This window comes from Danaus plexippus, chromosome 2, assembly GCF_018135715.1.
Source record: "Danaus plexippus chromosome 2, MEX_DaPlex, whole genome shotgun sequence".
Lineage (NCBI taxonomy): Eukaryota > Metazoa > Arthropoda > Insecta > Lepidoptera > Nymphalidae > Danaus > Danaus plexippus.
This window is the reverse complement of record NC_083537.1, coordinates 2,048,304-2,067,982: the sequence shown is the minus strand read 5'-3', so window position 1 is coordinate 2,067,982 and position 19,679 is coordinate 2,048,304. Positions and strand designations below refer to the sequence as shown.

At 31.4% G+C, this 19,679-nt stretch overlaps 2 protein-coding genes and 1 non-coding gene across 3 annotated transcripts; 1 reads left to right on the top strand and 2 right to left on the bottom strand.

The window, feature by feature from the left end:
• Window positions 1-1,056: 1,056 nt before the first annotated feature.
• On the bottom strand, window positions 1,057-11,449 carry LOC116765321 (uncharacterized). Its single transcript, XM_061523332.1, has 18 exons — window positions 11,280-11,449; window positions 9,127-9,458; window positions 8,946-9,058; window positions 8,669-8,836; window positions 8,303-8,470; window positions 7,725-7,984; window positions 7,409-7,540; window positions 6,968-7,333; window positions 6,603-6,658; window positions 4,252-4,390; window positions 3,634-3,895; window positions 3,344-3,518; window positions 3,126-3,238; window positions 2,416-2,583; window positions 2,172-2,339; window positions 1,824-2,083; window positions 1,615-1,743; window positions 1,057-1,342 (listed from the first exon to the last, which is right to left on the bottom strand). Exons 1-18 carry the CDS (start codon window positions 11,303-11,305, stop codon window positions 1,150-1,152), a joined length of 3,228 nt encoding a protein of 1,075 aa, XP_061379316.1. The 5' UTR covers window positions 11,306-11,449; the 3' UTR covers window positions 1,057-1,149.
• Window positions 11,450-13,084: 1,635 nt separating this feature from the next.
• LOC116779489 (venom serine carboxypeptidase-like) lies at window positions 13,085-17,505 on the bottom strand. The gene is made up of 8 exons (XM_061524811.1): window positions 17,266-17,505; window positions 16,598-17,187; window positions 16,410-16,522; window positions 15,800-15,970; window positions 15,566-15,733; window positions 15,013-15,272; window positions 13,759-13,887; window positions 13,085-13,310 (listed from the first exon to the last, which is right to left on the bottom strand). Exons 1-8 carry the CDS (start codon window positions 17,319-17,321, stop codon window positions 13,112-13,114), a joined length of 1,686 nt encoding a protein of 561 aa, XP_061380795.1. The 5' UTR covers window positions 17,322-17,505; the 3' UTR covers window positions 13,085-13,111.
• A 1,794-nt stretch (window positions 17,506-19,299) lies between these two features.
• Trnad-guc (transfer RNA aspartic acid (anticodon GUC)) lies at window positions 19,300-19,371 on the top strand. Its single transcript has one exon. It is a non-coding gene; the product is annotated as a tRNA-Asp (tRNA).
• The last annotated feature ends 308 nt before the right edge of the window (window positions 19,372-19,679 follow it).

Here is a 19,679-nt window from a genome sequence, read left to right as displayed (position 1 = left end):
TGATTTGTTTCGTAATATCGGTTTAAATTAGCGAACTGTAGTTTAGTTTTATTGTAATTTAAAATTGGACATAGTATGATCAGAAATATATAATTATTTAAAGGTCATAGATCTCCGATATAGTATACTTATGGCTTACGGGCTAACAGTTTGTGTGATGAGAAATATTTACCGAAGTTATGAAAAAGGTTGATAGGTTTTCAAGGTAAAGGATTTCAATTTCTTACAAGTAAGACCAGTGAAATTGAAAGTTTTTTTTTTTCAGTTTTTTGTTAATTTATTCTTTTGAAACTCAATTTGCGTTTTTTGCTGAATGTTGCATGAAAAATCACTACAGCCCGAAATAACGCCTTATTTTCAAGTCTTAGTGAGTGGTAAATGGTAATGATAGAAGACGTTAAAGATGTAGACTTTGATTTCAAATAGGAATAAGTTTATAAATGCAGGTATGTCAATAATAAAATTAAATTAGGTTTTAATAAAAAATATGTTTTACAGAAAAATTATTTATGTTTCTAATATAAGAATAATAATTTGTTTCAAAGTTTTTGTCCTTAGACTATTTTAGGAGAAGTGTCATGTAAACTTATAGGATAAAATTATTTTATTTTAAGGTGTAATTTAGTTTATTTTATTATCTAAACTGTTAAAGAAAACTAATGAATTTAATTGCATCTTTATAACTTATAATATTTTTATATTTAGATTTTGCATTTGACCTTAATGGTAGGGAAGACAGTAGACACAATCACTGGGCTTTAATTCGATCAAGGTGAATATATTGTCAATTCAAGCTAATACATTAAAATAACTTCAAATTATGATATTTTAGATTTTAGAAGAATTCAATTATCATAAAGTTGTTTAATGAATGTATAAATTGCGTTTTATATAAATTGATTGGTAGAAACGTTAAAAAAGTGTAGAATAATTTGCATTTGGCCCAAAGTTGTCACAATTGATTGGGATGTTTCGTTAGATACAATATCACAAACACAATTGTCAGTCTTAAAACCTGTGTATATGTTTTTATACATGGTTATAGATAAACAAAAATTTTACATTGAAAAAGTTTTTAATAATATTTATATTATTTACACAAAAGGTACTCGAAGGTGAAGATCAATAAAAATGTACAGAAATCCGTTTTCAGACTGGCTGAGGATAAGTTCTCGAGATGTTTTTTTCTATATTCACCAATGAACCTGTGTCTTTTTCTAAAGTTATACCGCGGGCGAAGGCTGAGATGAGTCCGAGCGCTGCGGCCGGTTTGTTTGCGGGGACCATGTGACCAGCGCCACGGATCATTACCTCTGTTAAATTACCAGCTGTTTTGTAATACCTGAAATTAAAACAAATTATTAAAATCCTATTTTAAAAATAAACGGAACTAATCAAAAGAAATACTATAAGAAAACGATGAAGTAAAGTATAGAAATACTATCAGAATTATGTACGTACTTCCATTGGACTCCGTGATTAGATTATCTGTTGTTATTTTTAATCAAAAATATAAATCACATTTTTCACATTTTTATTTAGTTCCATTGTCCGCTTTGTGCATTTCTTTGATAAAATTGATACTAAATTTAATTCTAATAATAAATCTCTTACCCAGCTAATTGCCCGTCATGATACCAGGAACGACGTTTGGCCGTTTTGTATTCCATGGTCCCAGAGAAGGACAGAGACTCGTAGGTATTAACCGACGGATGATAAGCCACTATTATATCTAGATGACCACTGAAACGAAGGATACATTATGAATAAAATTTTAGCAAGTTATTTTAATTAATACATTCATACTAATATGATTTTCTCACTTGAATAACATCACTCGGTAGTTTTCCAACAGCTCTTCAAGCATGGATTTAGCACTTGCCATGAAATCTGGCACTAATTTTCTATACACAACCCCTATTGATGTGAAGTTCGTATTACCTACGTGCAAAGCCTTTCTGACGTCTGTCCTTTGTATGTAATCGAGATACGCTCCGTCCAAACTTATATCGTCTTCTAGATAGTTATACAGATTGTTTAATTTTGATTCTGATAGAAACAGTTGCAAGAGATAATTGTAGTACTGAAAAAAACCAATCGCATAAGCTGTAAAGCTAATGTATTAAGACATAATCTTTGCAAGTAATAAAATTGACAATTAAATTACTTACGGCATACGCTTTCAGCATTTGGTCAGCTTTAATGAACTGGACGATAGCTGTTTCCAACTGGTTCATAACATTAGCTACTTTATCGTCAACCAGACCAACTTCGCGTACGAAATAGCTATATCTTTGCAACGACAACGGGTCAATGAACCCGTTACCGATGGCTAAACCCTGTAAATAGAAATATATGTATATGTAAAGCTCTTATAAGTCAATAAAGACGGAATTCTGGTTTTATTTTCCCTACCTGTAAGTTGATCGGCTTATCTTGATACTTATTCCAAAGTATTTGGACCCCAAGTGAAGGAATGTGTTTCCCGGCATACGATTCTCCCGCTATAGTCAGCGGAGCCTTCCGCAGCTCCGGGAACAGTGTCAGGAACTGCTGCAGGGCTGTGTACAGGTTTTCACCGATCTATGAAGTAAAAACTATGATATTAGATAAAATAATGATATTTCATACAAATAATATAAAAAAGAAGTATTGATATTTAGATATTAAGATTGTTATTATGCCATAAATAAATTATTATTAAATCATTATTGGTTTTAGAACAAGTTTGTTGGAAAATAGTTTCGATTTAAGTCGTTGCAAATCTTGATTAATTGGCGCTATATAATATAACATTTGCATATAAATAAATATATTTACGTCTATAAGAATATTTTGTCAAATATACAATTGTGGAGTCCAATAAAATTTTGTTGTAATTATTAATTTATACAAAATAAGAAACGTCAAAGTAAATTATGTCTTATGAAAACGAATCAATTCTTAGAAATACCTATATTATACACAATGAAGTAGTATTAAAATCGTTACAATATTATTTTTTAAATTAAAGTTGATACGATATTGATATTCTAATCTAAGGAAGGAAAAATAACCGGGCGAAGTCGGGAGACAAGCAAGGGGTGTATTATTATTTTATTAGAAAGGTTAAGTTTAGCACTTACTGTTGTTTGATTGGTAGCAAAGCCTCTGTCATCGTAAGTAAAACTGAAACCTGTTCCTACAGGATTGTCAATGAACAGAAGCGAATGATTTTTTCCCCACGAGTATTGAAGTTCTAAAAAATATATTAATAGGTTATTATTAAAATAAATACAATAACTGATGTCTTAAAGTTATCAATATGTTTGATGGATTAAGATATCTTTTCATGAACGCAAACCTTTCAATTGATTCTCATCCGTGACAACCAATGGACCAATTTCTGTAAAGAGTCCGTATAGCGATGAAGCGCCCGGACCTCCTTGTAACCAAATTATCCAAGGAGTCTCTTCAACTGGCTGGTCAGATACTGGAAAGTACCAGAACCAAAGGTTTGCATTGTATTCCTTGTTCACCTGTAAGTAAAATAACAAATATCACTCACATTTAGAGAATGAACAACATTTTCCGTCAACGTAGTCTCGTCTCTACTCTTTACTACATGAAACTATCATAACTCCTTGAACTTACGGTTAAGTAACCCGCGTAGCTATCCATGCCAGGGAGCAGATAATCCGGGTTCACATACGATGCGGCTCTAGCTTCTTCTAACTTGTTGTCTTCTATCAATGGTGTCAAGAGCAGAGGCTCTCCGGCATCACCGTCATGCGTTGCTCGGCCGCGGCCCAGTCTATAGGTGTGCTCCATAAACGATAGGATCGGCTCCGGCGCCTCTCCAGGCGGCAGTTCAGGCAAATCATATCGATCCGAACCCAAAGCATGGTGGGTAAATCTTAAAAAAATATTGAATATTCATATAAAATTAACCATAGAATAATATGTTTAAAAACAACACTAGCTTCACACAGATGTGTTAACATCTTTATTCTTTAATATAACATAGTTTCTAATAGAGCAACTTTTTTCCCACGCTTTGTTTTTATCGTATCTCGTTAAAGGCGGTAGCAAAAACAGTTTTCCTTCTTCAATATTGTTTATCGATCAAATAAAAATAAAAATAAAAACATGAAATAAGACCCGTGAAATGTGAAGCGTATAAATTTGTGAATTCTAGAAAAAAAAATCTTAATAGTATTTACGTATACAATTTTGTTAAGACTTCGTGTTTTAATACAACAAATAACTTACGTAAAAAGGATGAGTAGTTTCAATATCATATTGATAAGATAAAAGTGCGATCCTCCTGAGGGTTGGCGGTGGAATGGGAGTATAGTACTCGCTGGAGCTTGTATACTCAGCGTCTCTCGTTCTATACTTGCGCCTTGAACTTGGATTTATCTCGATGTTAAGTACAGGGTGTGCACAAATATTTGTTTACTCGGTCACATTTAAAATTATATGCCTTGTATAGTAAAGGACTCGGATTAAATATTATCTATCGAATCCGTAAAATATGATAAGAACTGAGGACATTCGGTGTCGTATTTAGTACATAAAAAATATTAGTGTGTAGTAAAATAAAGTTGTGTCTTTTTACTGTTTACAAGGATAATATTTATTGTTTCAAAACTCATTTTATTTGTTATAATAAAATAATAATTTAAGGTTCCTGTTACAGTTTTCGAAATATATAACAAGGTGAATCTTTAAACGAACCGCGCTGTATATAGCGAGTGAACAGGTATGGGGTACCAATGACCTGTTTAGCATAAAATCGCTCCCACGTTTCCAACATTTTGCGATAGATTCTTGCACGCTCTTAAAATGTGATTTGCTCTATATTTAGGATGTTGATAGTAAAACAAACATCGATGCGTTACTCTTGATACGTGAGAGTAGTTCACAATTAATCTTAAGTCTTTAAAACAAACTACTTGGTAACTGAGCCTCGCTCGTCCACGTTCACACGCTGGTTCCCACGCTCGCCGGTTTTTTCTGATCGTTAATTATACATTCAAATTTAGTTTTTATGTTATCTGTGATCATCTCGATGGTAGGACGAAGGGATCGACCTTATTATATCAAGCGTAAATCTGATTTTTAATCTGCATCTGTTAAGTTATTTTTTAATAATCGTTAATTATGACATTTTTTTATTGTCCATCGCATTTCAAAAGGCTTTTCCAAGTTAATATAAAGAGTATCTACTGTTAATTGACATTAAGTATAGAATTATGTATATTACAACAAGCCGATTTGAAAACCCTTCTTGTGATAGCCACGGTCAGGAATATAGACACCGACAATCAATAGAAATAATGTTTTTTCATAATATATATTTAAAAAAAAATGAAGTTTTTAATAAATTTATGCCGATCCTCAAGGTTTTCTCATCTCAATAAAATTTAAATTTTATTTTATGGATTTCGTTACTTAGCGCGGTTAAGGCTTTTTTCTCCAAACATTTCCGTGAAATACCTAAAGATTATATCAACCTTAAGATATTTGATTATAGAACGCTGTGTTTTATATGATCTCTTTAATTATTTCACTTCTATTCTGTGTAATGCCTTGATAACTGTGTCTTCAAAGTCGGAGGTCGTTTTTTTTATTCCTAAATTTCACTAAGGTTCACAATTCATTAACTACCAGCCTTTTCGTGATAGGTACATTTATTATTTTTGCAATTAGAAGCTTAAGTAATTTATTAAGAAAATAAAGGAATATTGTTTATTATATATGTATTTTTATTACTAGGCAATCGTCTTGATGATATCTTTTTACGATAGAGCTACGCTTGTCTTTTTTATTCATTGAATTAAGAGCAAATTTTTTGACGACTCAAAATCGATATATTTGAAATTTGAGATACATGTTTGATCGATATAAATATCGATGTCATATAATTTAGATTTGTTTTCTGTAATTTATATATTAGTTCAATATATCGGTTTTATAAGTAGTATGGGGTAAGTTATATTTGTATTGATGACTAGATAATAGGTATCAAATTAGAATACATTGGAATATTTGAAACATCAATCTTTGCGCGATCCGTGTTTCGATATTTAAAAAAGTTTAAATCAAATGTTACAGTTGTTGTTTGTAACGACTTTTATGAGATGTACCTAAAAAAAAATAGTCCTAAACTATTATTTATTTATATATACATATATTTGGTAATTTTTAAATTCCTTGTATGTTTTATTTTTGAAACGTTATTTTGTAGGAACTTAACATATTGTACTACGAACATTCGTATGCCGTTTTAAGCTTTTTGTGAACAATGACAACGCTTAGTAGGTAAATTTTTCTTTCATGGTAAACGATTTTCCATATAGAAAAAGGTGCTTGAATTATATACGTTCCAATATGAATTCTTTGCCTATACTTTTTCTACGTTATTGTAAATAGTAATTTCGAAGAAAGTTTTTTCGTATTTTTTGCTCGATAATCTATCATATTATAAACACCCATACATTTTCTGTTTGTGTAAAAACGATAATAAACAATTGATTTTCTAGGACAGTACGCTTAATCTAAGCTTGCATAGTAACTGACCGTTCACAGAAACATTTTTTTCATTAATTTTCACTCACGTAGGTAATTAAATAGAAAAACGGAAGATGCTTCGTAGTCGTGTGTCGATACAAAACTGGACTAAGTATACTATATAAATAACCGTATAGTACATTTTGTGTTTGATATCAATAATATTACCCAAAATATAAAATGAATCGTCTTCTGTTTTAGTATTTAAATGTAAAAAAAAATATATAATAATAATTTAATAAAACAAATTATAGGATATGTATTAATTTATTACAAAACAGTCGGTATAAAATTCATTGGACATTTATTTATAATTATTCAAATAGGACTAGTGCACTTAAACGATAGTTAACTTCAGACGGACGTTTAAACAACGGTTAATTATAAAAATTAAAAACATCAGTTAACCAACTACGACATAGTTAAAATGCCGTCGTTTAAGGGCGAATAGAAATAATCGGATTCTCTCTTCCATTTCAGAAACTTGTAGACTCCTAAAGCGATACCAGCTAACAGCAGAACGTTCACTACGACACTGGCGATTAAGCCAGCCCTTAGCCCCACCGCCGGGACAGCTTCTGATGTTTTTAGGTCAAAGTACTCCTCGTAGTATGGAGTGTCCTCCGGATGTATTTTGTATGAAGGTGGTGTTGGTAGACCTGTTCCATTGATGAAGTATGATATTAGTGCCTTGGCTTCAGCTGGTTTTTCCTTGGGTACGAGATGTCCGGCCCCCTTTACGAGAACCTCCGTGAAGCCTCCGCCTGATTTCACGAAGCTGTAAGTGGGAAATAATTTTCGCTGAAGATTGACTTATAAGATTTATTCTATTACCATTTAAGTATGTTCATACCCAGCCACGGTATTATTGAACCACCATGGTGTCCGCGGTGATCTAAGAAACTCTTCCCTCCCAGACCAGATCCACCTCTTCCTGCGAGCCTCGCTGTTCAGAACACAGGGAGTCGTGAGGTCCAACTGGCCGCTGGTGAACAAATTTAATTTAGACCGTTATTAGATACGAATTTCCTGGACCAATTGTTTCAGACAACCAAATAATGAGGTTAAATTTATCACAGTATGATAAATTTATATTGATTTCTATCAGATACTAATCTGGACCTAATATTTTACACAAATACTAAAAATGCTGCTATAATCATACTGACCAGTATATAAGAACCCTGTAGTGTTCGAGAACAGTTAGGACTTTACTGGAAACGGGGGCCAAGAAATCAGCTACGAGATGTTTATGGACCTTGTCGTTTGAAAAGTGAAAGGTCACATTCCCGGCGTGGATCAAGTTCCTGATTTTCGAACTGGTGATGAAATTGATGAAGTGTTCCAAACCTTCTATAGGTGTGATGGCGTTGTATAGAGACGACTGCTCCGCTATACCTTGGAGCTTATCGAGAAGCTCGTCACGCAGCTGATCGTAAACAAAAAAAACATAAGGATATACTGAAGGAGAAACTAATGTTTGAATAAAAATAATGTCATGGGTCAGTGGTACTAGTATCTGGTCACTCTAATACGTCAGGGGTATTCCGTTTGCGTCAAAAAAGGGAAAGGTTATATATGTATAAATATTGTTAAGGCATTTTTTATTTTTTGGTTTGGAAAATGTGTATGTGTTTCAAATTGGGGATATTTTTTAATGTAGAGCTAGAACCACACTTAGGCCTGAGTTATTGTAGTATCTACCATAAAATCCAAATCAAAATTTTCAAAAGTCAAATCCACTTACCTTATATGCCTCTTGGGCATTCCCTTCATCGATTTCCTTTTGGAACTGCTTCTGAAGAGGTTCTGCTGCTAGAGCGCCCTGCTCGTCTATGAGTCCCCAAGAGTAGAACGCTCGAGTATAATCAATTACACTCTCGCGGTCTAGTAAAGGATTACCCAGCATAATACCCTACAAGCATTATACCATGTGGTAGGGTAAAGCAAATAAAACGCAATATTCATTGCGAGGAATTTTTGTTTCTACTTGATATTTAATCAAAATATGAGCTTAACACTCCTCTAATATTTGATACTATACGAATTTTTGCAGAAAATCGTTTACAAATTTAATTTAAATCCAGCCTTGTTATGCTGTAAGCTGCTTCACCTGTAAATTAATGTGGCCGTCTTTCTCTTTATCTTTCATGATCCTCTCGGCTAATGCTGGCACGTACCGCCCAGCATAGGACTCGCCAGCTACATACAGAGGCGCCTCACTTAACTCTGGATATAATACGATCAGCTGATTCACTGCTCTATATAGGCTTTCGGTGTACTAGAAGCAACAAAAATATACCTAAATATGTTTAGAGTAGAGATCAAAATTGCTCGGAAGAAAATAAAAGAGAGAAGTTAATGTCTTTGTACTAGTGTATTTATTCTACCATATCCATATTGTTTGGATAACCCTCATCATGTTTCGTGAAACTGAAACCCGCTCCTACGGGATTATCTATGTATACCATAGAGAAGTCATCCGTCCACGTGTATTTGCGTTCTAAAATGAAGAACATTTTTAGAAAAAGAAAAAAAACAAGAATAAAATACGTATAATCAATGGCTTACTTTTTAAATTTAAATTGCTATCCAATTCGAATGGACCCATTTCGTCGAAAAGGCCGGCTAAGCTTGTAGCTCCCGGACCTCCTTGGAGCCAAATTATCCATGGAGTTCTCTTTACATCTTTATTAGCAACGGGAAAGTACCAGAAGAATAAATTAGAATCATAGTTATCGTCAACAGTTAAAAAACCTGAATAACTTGTGACGTTTAGAAATTCGTCCGCATTTACGAGAGACGCGTTTCTCGCCTCCGCAGTTTTATTCTCTTTAATGAAAGCGGTGAGAAAAAGAGGTGTATCTATTTGTACGGCATCTGCTACAGCCGCGAGTGTTATACTAAAAACAAAAGCAATTTATACTGTGTGTAGGAACAAACATTGAGGAATATGAAACAGTTTAGACAGGTCGACTGAAAAAAGACTAAATAGTATCTATAAATTATTTGATCGTAAAATTTTTATAGATATAGAAAAAGTTGTATCAATATATTTCAAGATACAGCACCAAATGTAACAGAAAAAAAAGTATATCCTAAAAAGGTATCGCGAGTGATTAATGCCTCGTTCGTTTAAAAAAAAACGATCGTAATTCGTTTCTCTGACAATTCACAGTCAAAACAGCCGCTAACATTGACAGGCGTTCGACGTTTAACGTTTTTATCGATTCGGCAGCGCATATTAACCACATAATGATGAGGCAGCTCACGATGGACGATTTTTTTTTGGGAAACAATTGGAGCTAACGACTATATATTATATAGTATTCGTAAACAATACTACTGGTATCGATTACATCAATCAGATTTAATATGAATTAAAATCGATTTTTTTTATATTTAGTGATGTTAGACTATAAATGCATGTGTTTACGTAATAAGCACAGACAAATATGGAATAAGGCATAAAAAAATATATCTTTAGTCTATGTTAATACTAAACTTTAATTAACATTCTTCTTATTATTCAAGCTGTGAGATAAATTACCGTTTTATGTGGTGTATGCATAAATAATCCTAAACGATTTTGTATGTAATTTTGGACATAAGGATGTATAAACCTAGATCCAATTCCTAACAATAATATAAATTACAAGCACTGTTAGTATTTTATTTTGTATCTTTCAGAGTAAACTTTCGAAATCACTTATACAGCAAAACTTTGCAATGTCGTTTGTAATTTGACGTATCACTTATAAGGATACTGGTTGTTTCTATCATAAATTGCGATAAGTATAAAAGGTAATACCAATGATGTTTATGTATTACAATTTATTGGTTTCGTTGGATTTTTTTTTTTAATAAAAGTTTTTTTATATTTTGTACTGTATTTAATAACGCCGCACAATAATTAACGTTGCCAGTTTCCTATAATTTAAACAAAGAGTTATTACTAAAGCTAAATTAATGTTAAGTTTGTTTGTGTTCCTCGTCTAAACATTGCCATGACAAATGTTTTTGAACGAAACTATATAAACACTTTCACATAACAATTTCTCAGTTGATAACAATTACTAATACTATCTATATATATTATTTCTATTAAAGTAGCATTGTCAAACCACGTGTTATCCTAACTATTATTTATATGTTTGTAAATCCGTCAGACTAGACGACGTCTTGAAATAGTACGTAGTTTATATATATATATAGGCAACATATGTCTCACAAATAACTGAACAATAACGTCTTGGACCGGTTACCAGTATCGTAACTGAGATAAACAGATTGTATATAAGTTATTGCCAGCGAAACAAAATCTTCAGTTTTATTTCCATTTAACAACAACCTACATACCTACCTATTAAGAATCTATCAATGTGAGCATAAAATATATCACGGCGGGATTCCCTATTACTTTGATGAGACAATCGTAACGTAATCTTTGGGCAATCAACAATACAATAAAATGTCAATGTGATAAATTTGATTCATTATTTTTTTTCGTACATAACTCGTTTATAAGAAACAACAAACAACCGTATTATGTATAGCAAAATAAATATACCATAGGTTCTAGTTATTGTCGATTAAAGGAGCGACAACCAAAACAATCGTTGAATTTTGCTGCGAATTTTTTTTATGTCGGTGTTAAAAATGGTGTTAATTAGGTAACTGTAAGCAACAATAATTGTTGTCAATGATTTTGTTATTTTACTTACATTAACAGGAGTCTTTCTGTACACATATTGTTTTACATAATAGTTTGATATAAAATGAAAATAAACAAATTAATTAATAATGTTCTTAGGGTTGTTTATAAGTTTTATTTACGACTACGTTAATAATGAAATGAACAAATAACAAATTCTTATCTCAGATGTCGTTGTCATTGTCATACTGCAGGCATTAATATGAGACAGCGGCACAAAAGTTGCCATTAATAATATCAGATGTAAGTTAGTGACGATATATAAAGACTAATACTGATGTAAATGCTTTTACGGCTCTGGATACGAGTCCTTTTGAGCCTTTACTAATACTGATAAAACAAATTTGTTGCCAGTGTAAAAAAATCTAATCGATGACATTAAGTTAATAGTAAAAATTGTTTATTTTATTGTTGTTCTGTCTTTTATAGGTACAGATATGTGTTTTTAGTATTTCAAAGCGCAAAATTTGTATTAGAACATCATGCGTTCTGACTGTAATTTATAAAGAATTTAGATGATTTTTAGAAACAAAAGGTTCTGATTACATTTTTAAACTGTTGTTGAATTCTTTTTGCATTAATAGGTACATGTCTATTTAATGAAAAATATGTACAAACATACATAATTTATATTTATAATAACAAGTGATGTGTTAATTGCTTTAAATATTGATGTAATATTTCGTTATCCCACTACAGTTTTGCTTAAGCCATTTTGAATTTTTATGCCGCTATGGCATGCCCTATTTTAAACATTACAAAAAAAGTGAGGAGTTTCTAATAAAAGTTATTTTAAATTGTGCATATATGTATACACAGAAGGACTGTCATTTTTTTTTTTAGAAAAAGAGTAACACAAAAGGATTAGTTCTGTTACTTATCAGGTACAATTATCTTAATAGTCCTCTGTCAATAATAATTTAATAAAACAATTAGATATACCTGCTCAAAGATCGATATCCAATTAGAATGTGAATTTTAACAACACAAATAATATATTATCATATAATTTTGACATTTTTACAATGTTTTTTTATAAGCAGCAACATTAAAACGAATTATTTAGGATTTTGAAGAAACTTTTATATTATGACGGATTCATATATGTACTTATATATTATAGCTTTATACTACAAGTTCAGTCAAAGCATGAAGGATTAGTTAGATATAGAAACCGAATGGTTGGAGTGAACAATGAAATAAATAATAGTACATTCCGGCCGTCAGAGAATTAAATTGTCTCGTTAAATTTGCTCTTTATGATTTCCTTTTTTTTCTCAAGAGACATAACGGATTTGAGTGGACAATACACTTATTCGAGCATAAATGTGAATAGGCAATCACATGGATTGAACAATGTAACTTCTGACTTCAAAATCTTTTTGCTCCATGTTTGATTTAACATTACAAGATGGCGGATGTTAAGGCGAATGTGTATCTTATTAACAAAACAAATAACTTCACATTTTTTATTTATAATATTGTATGAATATAACACTTAATCTCCTACATTTTTAACATTTGGTTGTATTATTAAATAGCTTCTGCTTAATAAATACAGATATAAGAAAAATATCGATTATTAATTTTCTCAATAAAAAATCATTTACCTACTTCGCTGTTAATTTTCAACGTAAAAAGAAGTATAAAAACGAATTATATTAATAATTCAATATAGAAATCTCTAAAGGCTAACCAATTTTATTTAATTTTTTAAATCTGGTCTTACTAAAGCAAATCTAAAATTTAAAAACTTTGTTCTTCCATCTCTAATTGTGTAGTTTTAGTTTGGTCTTTAACAAAATGAAGAAAAAATTACCTATCTATCCATTTATTTACAAATTACAAATATACAACCGTCTGGTTCTTAATGAACTCCTGTATGAACGATCCCTCGAGAAGTCCAAAGCGCTGGCTGAGTGGTTTGTTGTGGGTGAAGCGTGCCACTAGGTTCTGTATAGGTCCGGGCTGGTCGACCGGTACCATGTGACCTGCCCCTCGTACCACGACCTCCGTCAGCTGACCTCCTGTCTTGTGGTAGCTGGATAACATTAATAATGATAGTTATACTTTAAAAGCGTGTCGATGGTGTTTTCAACAAATTTTGAGTTGATCGGAGTTGAAAAATTTGGCTTTATTTGACCGAGGAAACTGATTGCTTAGTGTCAATACCTTTTTGTTGTATATTTTCATACTAAAAATTTCTTCGGTAGTATTTTATGGGACTTAGAGCCGAACCTTCACCCACATTTTTTTTAAATATCGACTGGATAGGGATTAACTATTATTTCACATAATGGGAAGTTTAAATGAAGACGAAAGTGGAAAATGAGCTGATGAGTGTTGCAGTATATATATTACCATGGCTCAAATTTTGCTGGTCATATAGTAACATAATTCTAAGACAAAACTACAAAACAAAACGACATTTGGTATAAGAAAAAATATGTTTCAATAAAATAATAGACGCATAAATTATATTTACTAACCCAGACAATTTAGCCTTGTAAATATAAGGATATCTGGCTGCTTCTTGAAATTCCTTGGATCCACTCCATGTCCATGTCCTGAAATTGTCTGACGTGAACACACATGGCAACATCTGGTCCAAATGTCCACTGAAATGACATGTAAATAAGGTTAATAACATATATATTTTTTAATACGACTATTTTTGAGGTTAATATATATATATATTGATGATGAAGTTTCAGCATTGACAGATGTTGAATGTGCTGAAGTATTTTCTCTAGAAAATAGCTGTTTTTGTTGTTCTTGTTATAGCATGTTGAAGGTATTGCGAGGAAAATTTAAGTAAAATTACCTGTACTTTTTAACTTTTTTAATGTACTCTTTCCTTAGCGTAGTTTAAATTTCTTACCGTCAGTTGTTAATAGTTAGCAAAGATTATATTTTTGAGTTTATTAAAACTAAATTGGTTGGAAACTATGAATCAAATGGTCAGCATTGAGAAAGTATTATTTCCCTCGTGACATGACGGAACGACATCTGTTGGGTCTACTAGGTCTACTAATAATAATGACAAATTAAAAAAAAGAATCAATTGTCTAATATTAATAATTAATTAAAATTAATCTTTTTATGATATGTACGCAATGTACCAAACAAATTTTACTTTCATGTTTTATGAGTCCAAAAAAAAACCATATTGTAATCAGGTTTTTTTCCGAGCTATTTTTATATTTTAAATATATATATATACACAAATATAAATTGTTCTCATTGTTTGATTACACATAAATTATGTATAAACACATCATCAACGATTCAGATGGCGGGCGTGATAAGTACAATATCTGTACCCTTACCACACGTATCCGTGATCTAACTACGTACGGAGAGTTGACTGTTTCTTGTTCATAGATATTCTCTCATGATATTATCTACGTAGGTTTGTGAATATAAACTAGGATATCTTCGTATTCAATTTAGGGATGAAAGGTTGTGGTGAGCTCACAATTCACAGAATGCCTAACGTCAAAGCCTATTCCAAATATCTCCATAACTAATTCTAGTACTATGTTATTTTTAGTCTGTGTGTAATTTCTTGAAAAACTTTTTAAGAGGTTTTTTGACCACAATATATCTACAATGGCTAAGCCGCGTTTGTTTCAATCCATGCTGATCTACATTAAATTTATTAAAATCCAGACCAGTTGATACATACAGTTAGACATAATATAGATGTACTTGTATTTTACACATACGATTACTATGCTTACCAGTATATCAGCACTCTATAATGTTCCAAAAGTTCTTCAAACAAGGGCTTTGAACTGCTCAAGAAATCCGGCGCCATCTTTGAATTCACAGTCTGATTTACAAAAGAGAATCTTATGTCTCCTACGTGTAGAGCCCTCTTTACTTCTGATGTTTTGAGAAAATTTACGTAGTGGCCTACAGATATATCGTCCTTAAGGAAATTGTAAGCCTGCTTTTGATGAGTTAGAAACAACAACACGGCGATCAAGCTGTTCCATTTCTGTAAATTATGTTAATTGATCATATATGAAACGTTTTATATAAAAAATGCAAATTAGAGCAAATGTGCAAGAAAATAATCAGCAAGTCAAAACATTATTTATTTTTTGATCAAATAATATTATAAAGTAGACTAAAAACATACACAATTATATAAATTATTAATGACGGAGATTCTATTTGTTAGATAAAATAAAAGCTATTTTGAGTCTGTTTTGTAGTTTCACTGACTTTATAAAAAAAAAAAGATTTCCAGCTGGTGTAATATTCAAGGTGTTTCATTAGTATACATACATTTTTAGCAGCGATGCTGTTATTCGATGCTATGTCCTGTTGAAAGGACTTTAAGAGCGGGTCAACTATATCAATTTGCTCTTTGCTGAGCAGTCCAAAATAATAGAAGGGATACGACACTTGCGCTATCATACTGGGATCTATATATGCGTTGCCCAACATCATACCCTGAAACAAAATTATATTTTACATGATAAAAATATATAATTTTTTGATTTGACAAAATATTCTTACCGTTAAATTGACTTTGAATTCCGGGTCATCTTTTTGCTTGTGGAGTTCCATAGAGAGAGCCGGGACATATTTGCCAGCATAGGATTCTCCAGCTACGTATAACGGGGCTGACCTGAGTTCAGGGAATATTTGAAGGAACTGGTGTACGGTTTCAGCCAAATTGGCTCCATACTAAAATTTTGAAAATAGTAAATAGTGAGATTAAACGTATGCAATTAACTTTAACATAAAGTGCTGTTCTTGCCCTTGGGTGAATTTATTGACTCGTTGGCTTTAAAGACAAAATTCACATTAAAGGAGGTGTTTCATATTGGAACAATTTAAGAAAAACATTTTTTTAAATATTGTTATTATTAAAAAGCTTTATTGGACTTCTCAGTGAATTTTTTGCCAAATAGGATAAATTATGTACAATATTTTTTTTTTACCTCTTTGTGTCTCAAACCTCTTTGGACTTTATATATAGTATTGAAAAACATTATCAATATCTAAAGACCATCATTTATACGTCTTGTGAGTGAGTGATAGTTAAAAACATGACACAAAATCAAATAGATTTCACCACATTACAATTTAAGTAAGAGTTATGGTAAAGGTTTGATATATTTACTTCAACCATGTCACTAGAGTATCCATCGACGTGTTTTGTGAAGCTGTAGCCAGTACCTACAGGGTTGTCGATGAAGACCAGAGAATGATTGTGTATCCATGAGTAGGGGTTGTCTGAAATCGTATTACAAACATTTACTTGTTAAAGAACTCTTTAAAGTATCATCGATTATAATTTAATTAACTCACGTGTCAACTCTCCCAAGGAGTTCAGCTTAAAAGGTCCTATCTCATCGAACAGTCCAGTCAAACTAGAGGCTCCCGGGCCTCCTTGGAGCCATATGATCCAAGGAGTTTCATTCACCGGTTTTTTGAGAACAGGAAAATACCAGAAGAATATGTTCGAATCGTAAGTTTTATTCACTGTTATAAAACCTGAATAGCTTTCATACCCCAGAAACAGATCAGGGTTGACGGCGCTCGCATTACGCGCTTCTGCGACTTGGCCATCTTTAATATAAGGCGTAAGAATTAAAACTGAGCCATTGTCGATCTTAAACGGAATCTCACAAGGTACATTTTCATCTGAATCGATTAAATTATCTGATATAGTGTCATTTATGCCCGCACAACTTTTCTGGTTTCCGTTTTCATTTGTATTCGTAGATTTTTTCAATTTTATTACACTCTTCGAAGTATCTTTTGGAGCTATTATACTTATCAGTTCCTTGTGCACCGGCAGATCTAGTACAATTGAGGGGACGTTCTTTACTTCATTCTGCACTAGATTCTTCGTAATGTCTGGCAAATCTTCATGAATGATAACTTTAGCGCGGCCACTAAAATTCCAAATACTATTATAGCCGACGTCACGATACGTATCAATTATAAAACTAAACAACACGACAAACACTTACCTGCATATAAATAATGCAATAATTACGACAGTTCTCACCATGATAGATCTACACATTCGGTGACCATCGATATTATATATGTAATAAAACGATCGTGATAATTGTACGCAATCAACTAACAAAATTATCCCTAAACGTTATTACGCGATATCAGTTTGAACTATATGATCCCAGCACGTTTTAATAATACGTAAAACGCTCATTCACAGTCCGCTTACACCATGTCGGCGGAGTTATCCCTTTACAGATAATTTGATTTAAATATGCTTTGAATTTTAAATGGCTTCGTAAATAAAGAATCTCTGAACAATGGACGCGATGACCTTCAGTTGTTCAATTATAAATATAATGCTTTATCAATATATAGACGTCGATAGAACTTAAATGCGGTACGTTGGAGTTATTTAGGTCAAAACTGTTTTAAATTATTTCTAAACTCTATGAAACTAGTGTTAATTGAACTTAAAAAGAATCCACTTATCTTTTTAAATAAGATAAGGTCCAGGAACCAAAAGGTCTTATGAAAAATAAATAAAATATAATTAAATTAATCTATAAATAAATACTTGTGCTCATATTTTATTTATATCTAAATTCCTTTATTTATTTATATACTTTTGTTATTAATTTTGTTTCATATGTCAAAAGAACACGGAGGAATTCAACGGATATATGACGAAATTGATATTATTAGTATATTTTACATTTGTACTGTCACATAATTTAGTAAGAATTTAAATTCAGTAAGGCAGCGAAGACAAAAGCTATCATTAAGCAAGGATCAGTCGACACAGAACTTCACAGCAGATCATAGACCTTTCAAGAGTAATTGCTAGGAGGCATTCATCTCAGGCTTGATTTATTTGGCATTGTTTTTTTTCACTCGTAAAAGTGTATTTTTTATTGTACAAGTTCACCAAACAAACAGAATTATTTGACTAATGAACTCTAATTTCTACAATAGAAATACTCTTTAACGCCTTCAAATTTAAAATAGTCATAATGCTCATTTAACGTGGAAATTTCCAAAATTTTGCATAATCATGTTTGTTGGAAGAAGTTATTGAAATTATTGTAAGATATCGTTCATATTTCAGAATATAGAATATGACGATAGAATATCCAAATTTCAGAATACAGAATATAGAAAATACAGAATACAGATTCAAAACTTAGATTTAAAGTAAACCTTGACTTTTTGTTGTCTGAACTCAACTTAAACTCTTTTTTAATTTGACAACGATAAGCTTTTACTTATAGTAGCAAAAAATATCTTCCACCTGCAAGGTCTTATCTAAGAATACCAAATTCCGTTTAAAAATAAGAAAATGTATAAACAGATAGCCAAAGTTACTTTACATTAATCATAGGTCTATGGTCCAGTTATTATTTCTGTGTATATAGTAATTCCTAGAATATACTGAGTTGTTTATAGACGGTCCAAATGACCCTAGCATAACTAAATAAGTACGAACACTGATGCAACATGTATTAGTACTTAAATCATACAATTATTAGGCAATATTGAATCAGTCAGGATTTGAAACAAAAAGTATTTTAGTTTGCATCTCTTCCTTGTAAACCCAATGAAATACTATTCATCTGTGGTCCGGAGTCCAGACTGAATTTTCAATTATTCATTTTCAACACGAAAATTACAAATTTAAAAACCGGTAGGTACTCACTTATACATTTCGAAGCACATTACTTTAGACGTTTTTCAAAATATAATAGCAATTGTTTATATAATCGGCTTAGTGTTGAAATGTTTACTATAGGATAAAAATTTAAAAACAAAATTCAAGCAAGAATAAGAAAAGAAAACTGAAATTAAAATTTAAGAAAAAAAGAAAGCTTTGAATTTGAAACATATCGTTACATATTATTTTCGCTGATTAATTTATATACATATATATATATATATATATATATAACATAAAAAATAATATAAATGTACAAAAAAAAAAACTTTCATAATAAATTAATAATATATAATGTAGTATTTATTGAACAATTTTGATTGTGCTGTCACAGTCTTCGGTAGTATAGTGGTCAGTATCCCCGCCTGTCACGCGGGAGACCGGGGTTCGATTCCCCGCCGGAGAGAACTTTTTTGTTTTAATATAGGGTAATGACATTTTAACTTTTTTTTTACTTTTTTTAATAAAATATTATTAGCTAAGTATTTTCTAAAATCAATACTGGCCATTAAATTCAAAAAAAACTACTTGAATCTCCTCAACCTTAGAAAATTACTTTATAATAAAATATAAAAATACTTAAAACGAACAGTGTAAAAAAATATAATTTTATATTAATTAAAAATAGTTTATATACGTATAATATGATAGTTTAAAACCCGTACTTCAAAAACTTTTATGGCTAGTATTTATAATATACAACATATTTATTAA

Excerpts from the sequence above, each read along its gene's own strand:
- LOC116765321 (XM_061523332.1), bottom strand. The coding sequence starts at position 11,305 with ATGTGTACAGAAAGACTCCTGTTAAT. Across the intron at positions 9,459-11,279 it reads ACAGAAAGACTCCTGTTAAT|TATAACACTCGCGGCTGTAG; the intron begins GTAAGTAAAATA and ends TTTTGTTTTTAG. Across the intron at positions 3,519-3,633 it reads GCTACGCGGGTTACTTAACC|GTGAACAAGGAATACAATGC; the intron begins GTAAGTTCAAGG and ends TTTTACTTACAG.
- LOC116779489 (XM_061524811.1), bottom strand. The coding sequence starts at position 17,321 with ATGTGTAGATCTATCATGGTGAGAACTGTCGTAATTATTGCATTATTT. Across the intron at positions 16,523-16,597 it reads CTCCTTGGGAGAGTTGACAC|ACAACCCCTACTCATGGATA; the intron begins GTGAGTTAATTA and ends ATACGATTTCAG. Across the intron at positions 13,888-15,012 it reads TATAGAGTGCTGATATACTG|TGGACATTTGGACCAGATGT; the intron begins GTAAGCATAGTA and ends ATGTCATTTCAG.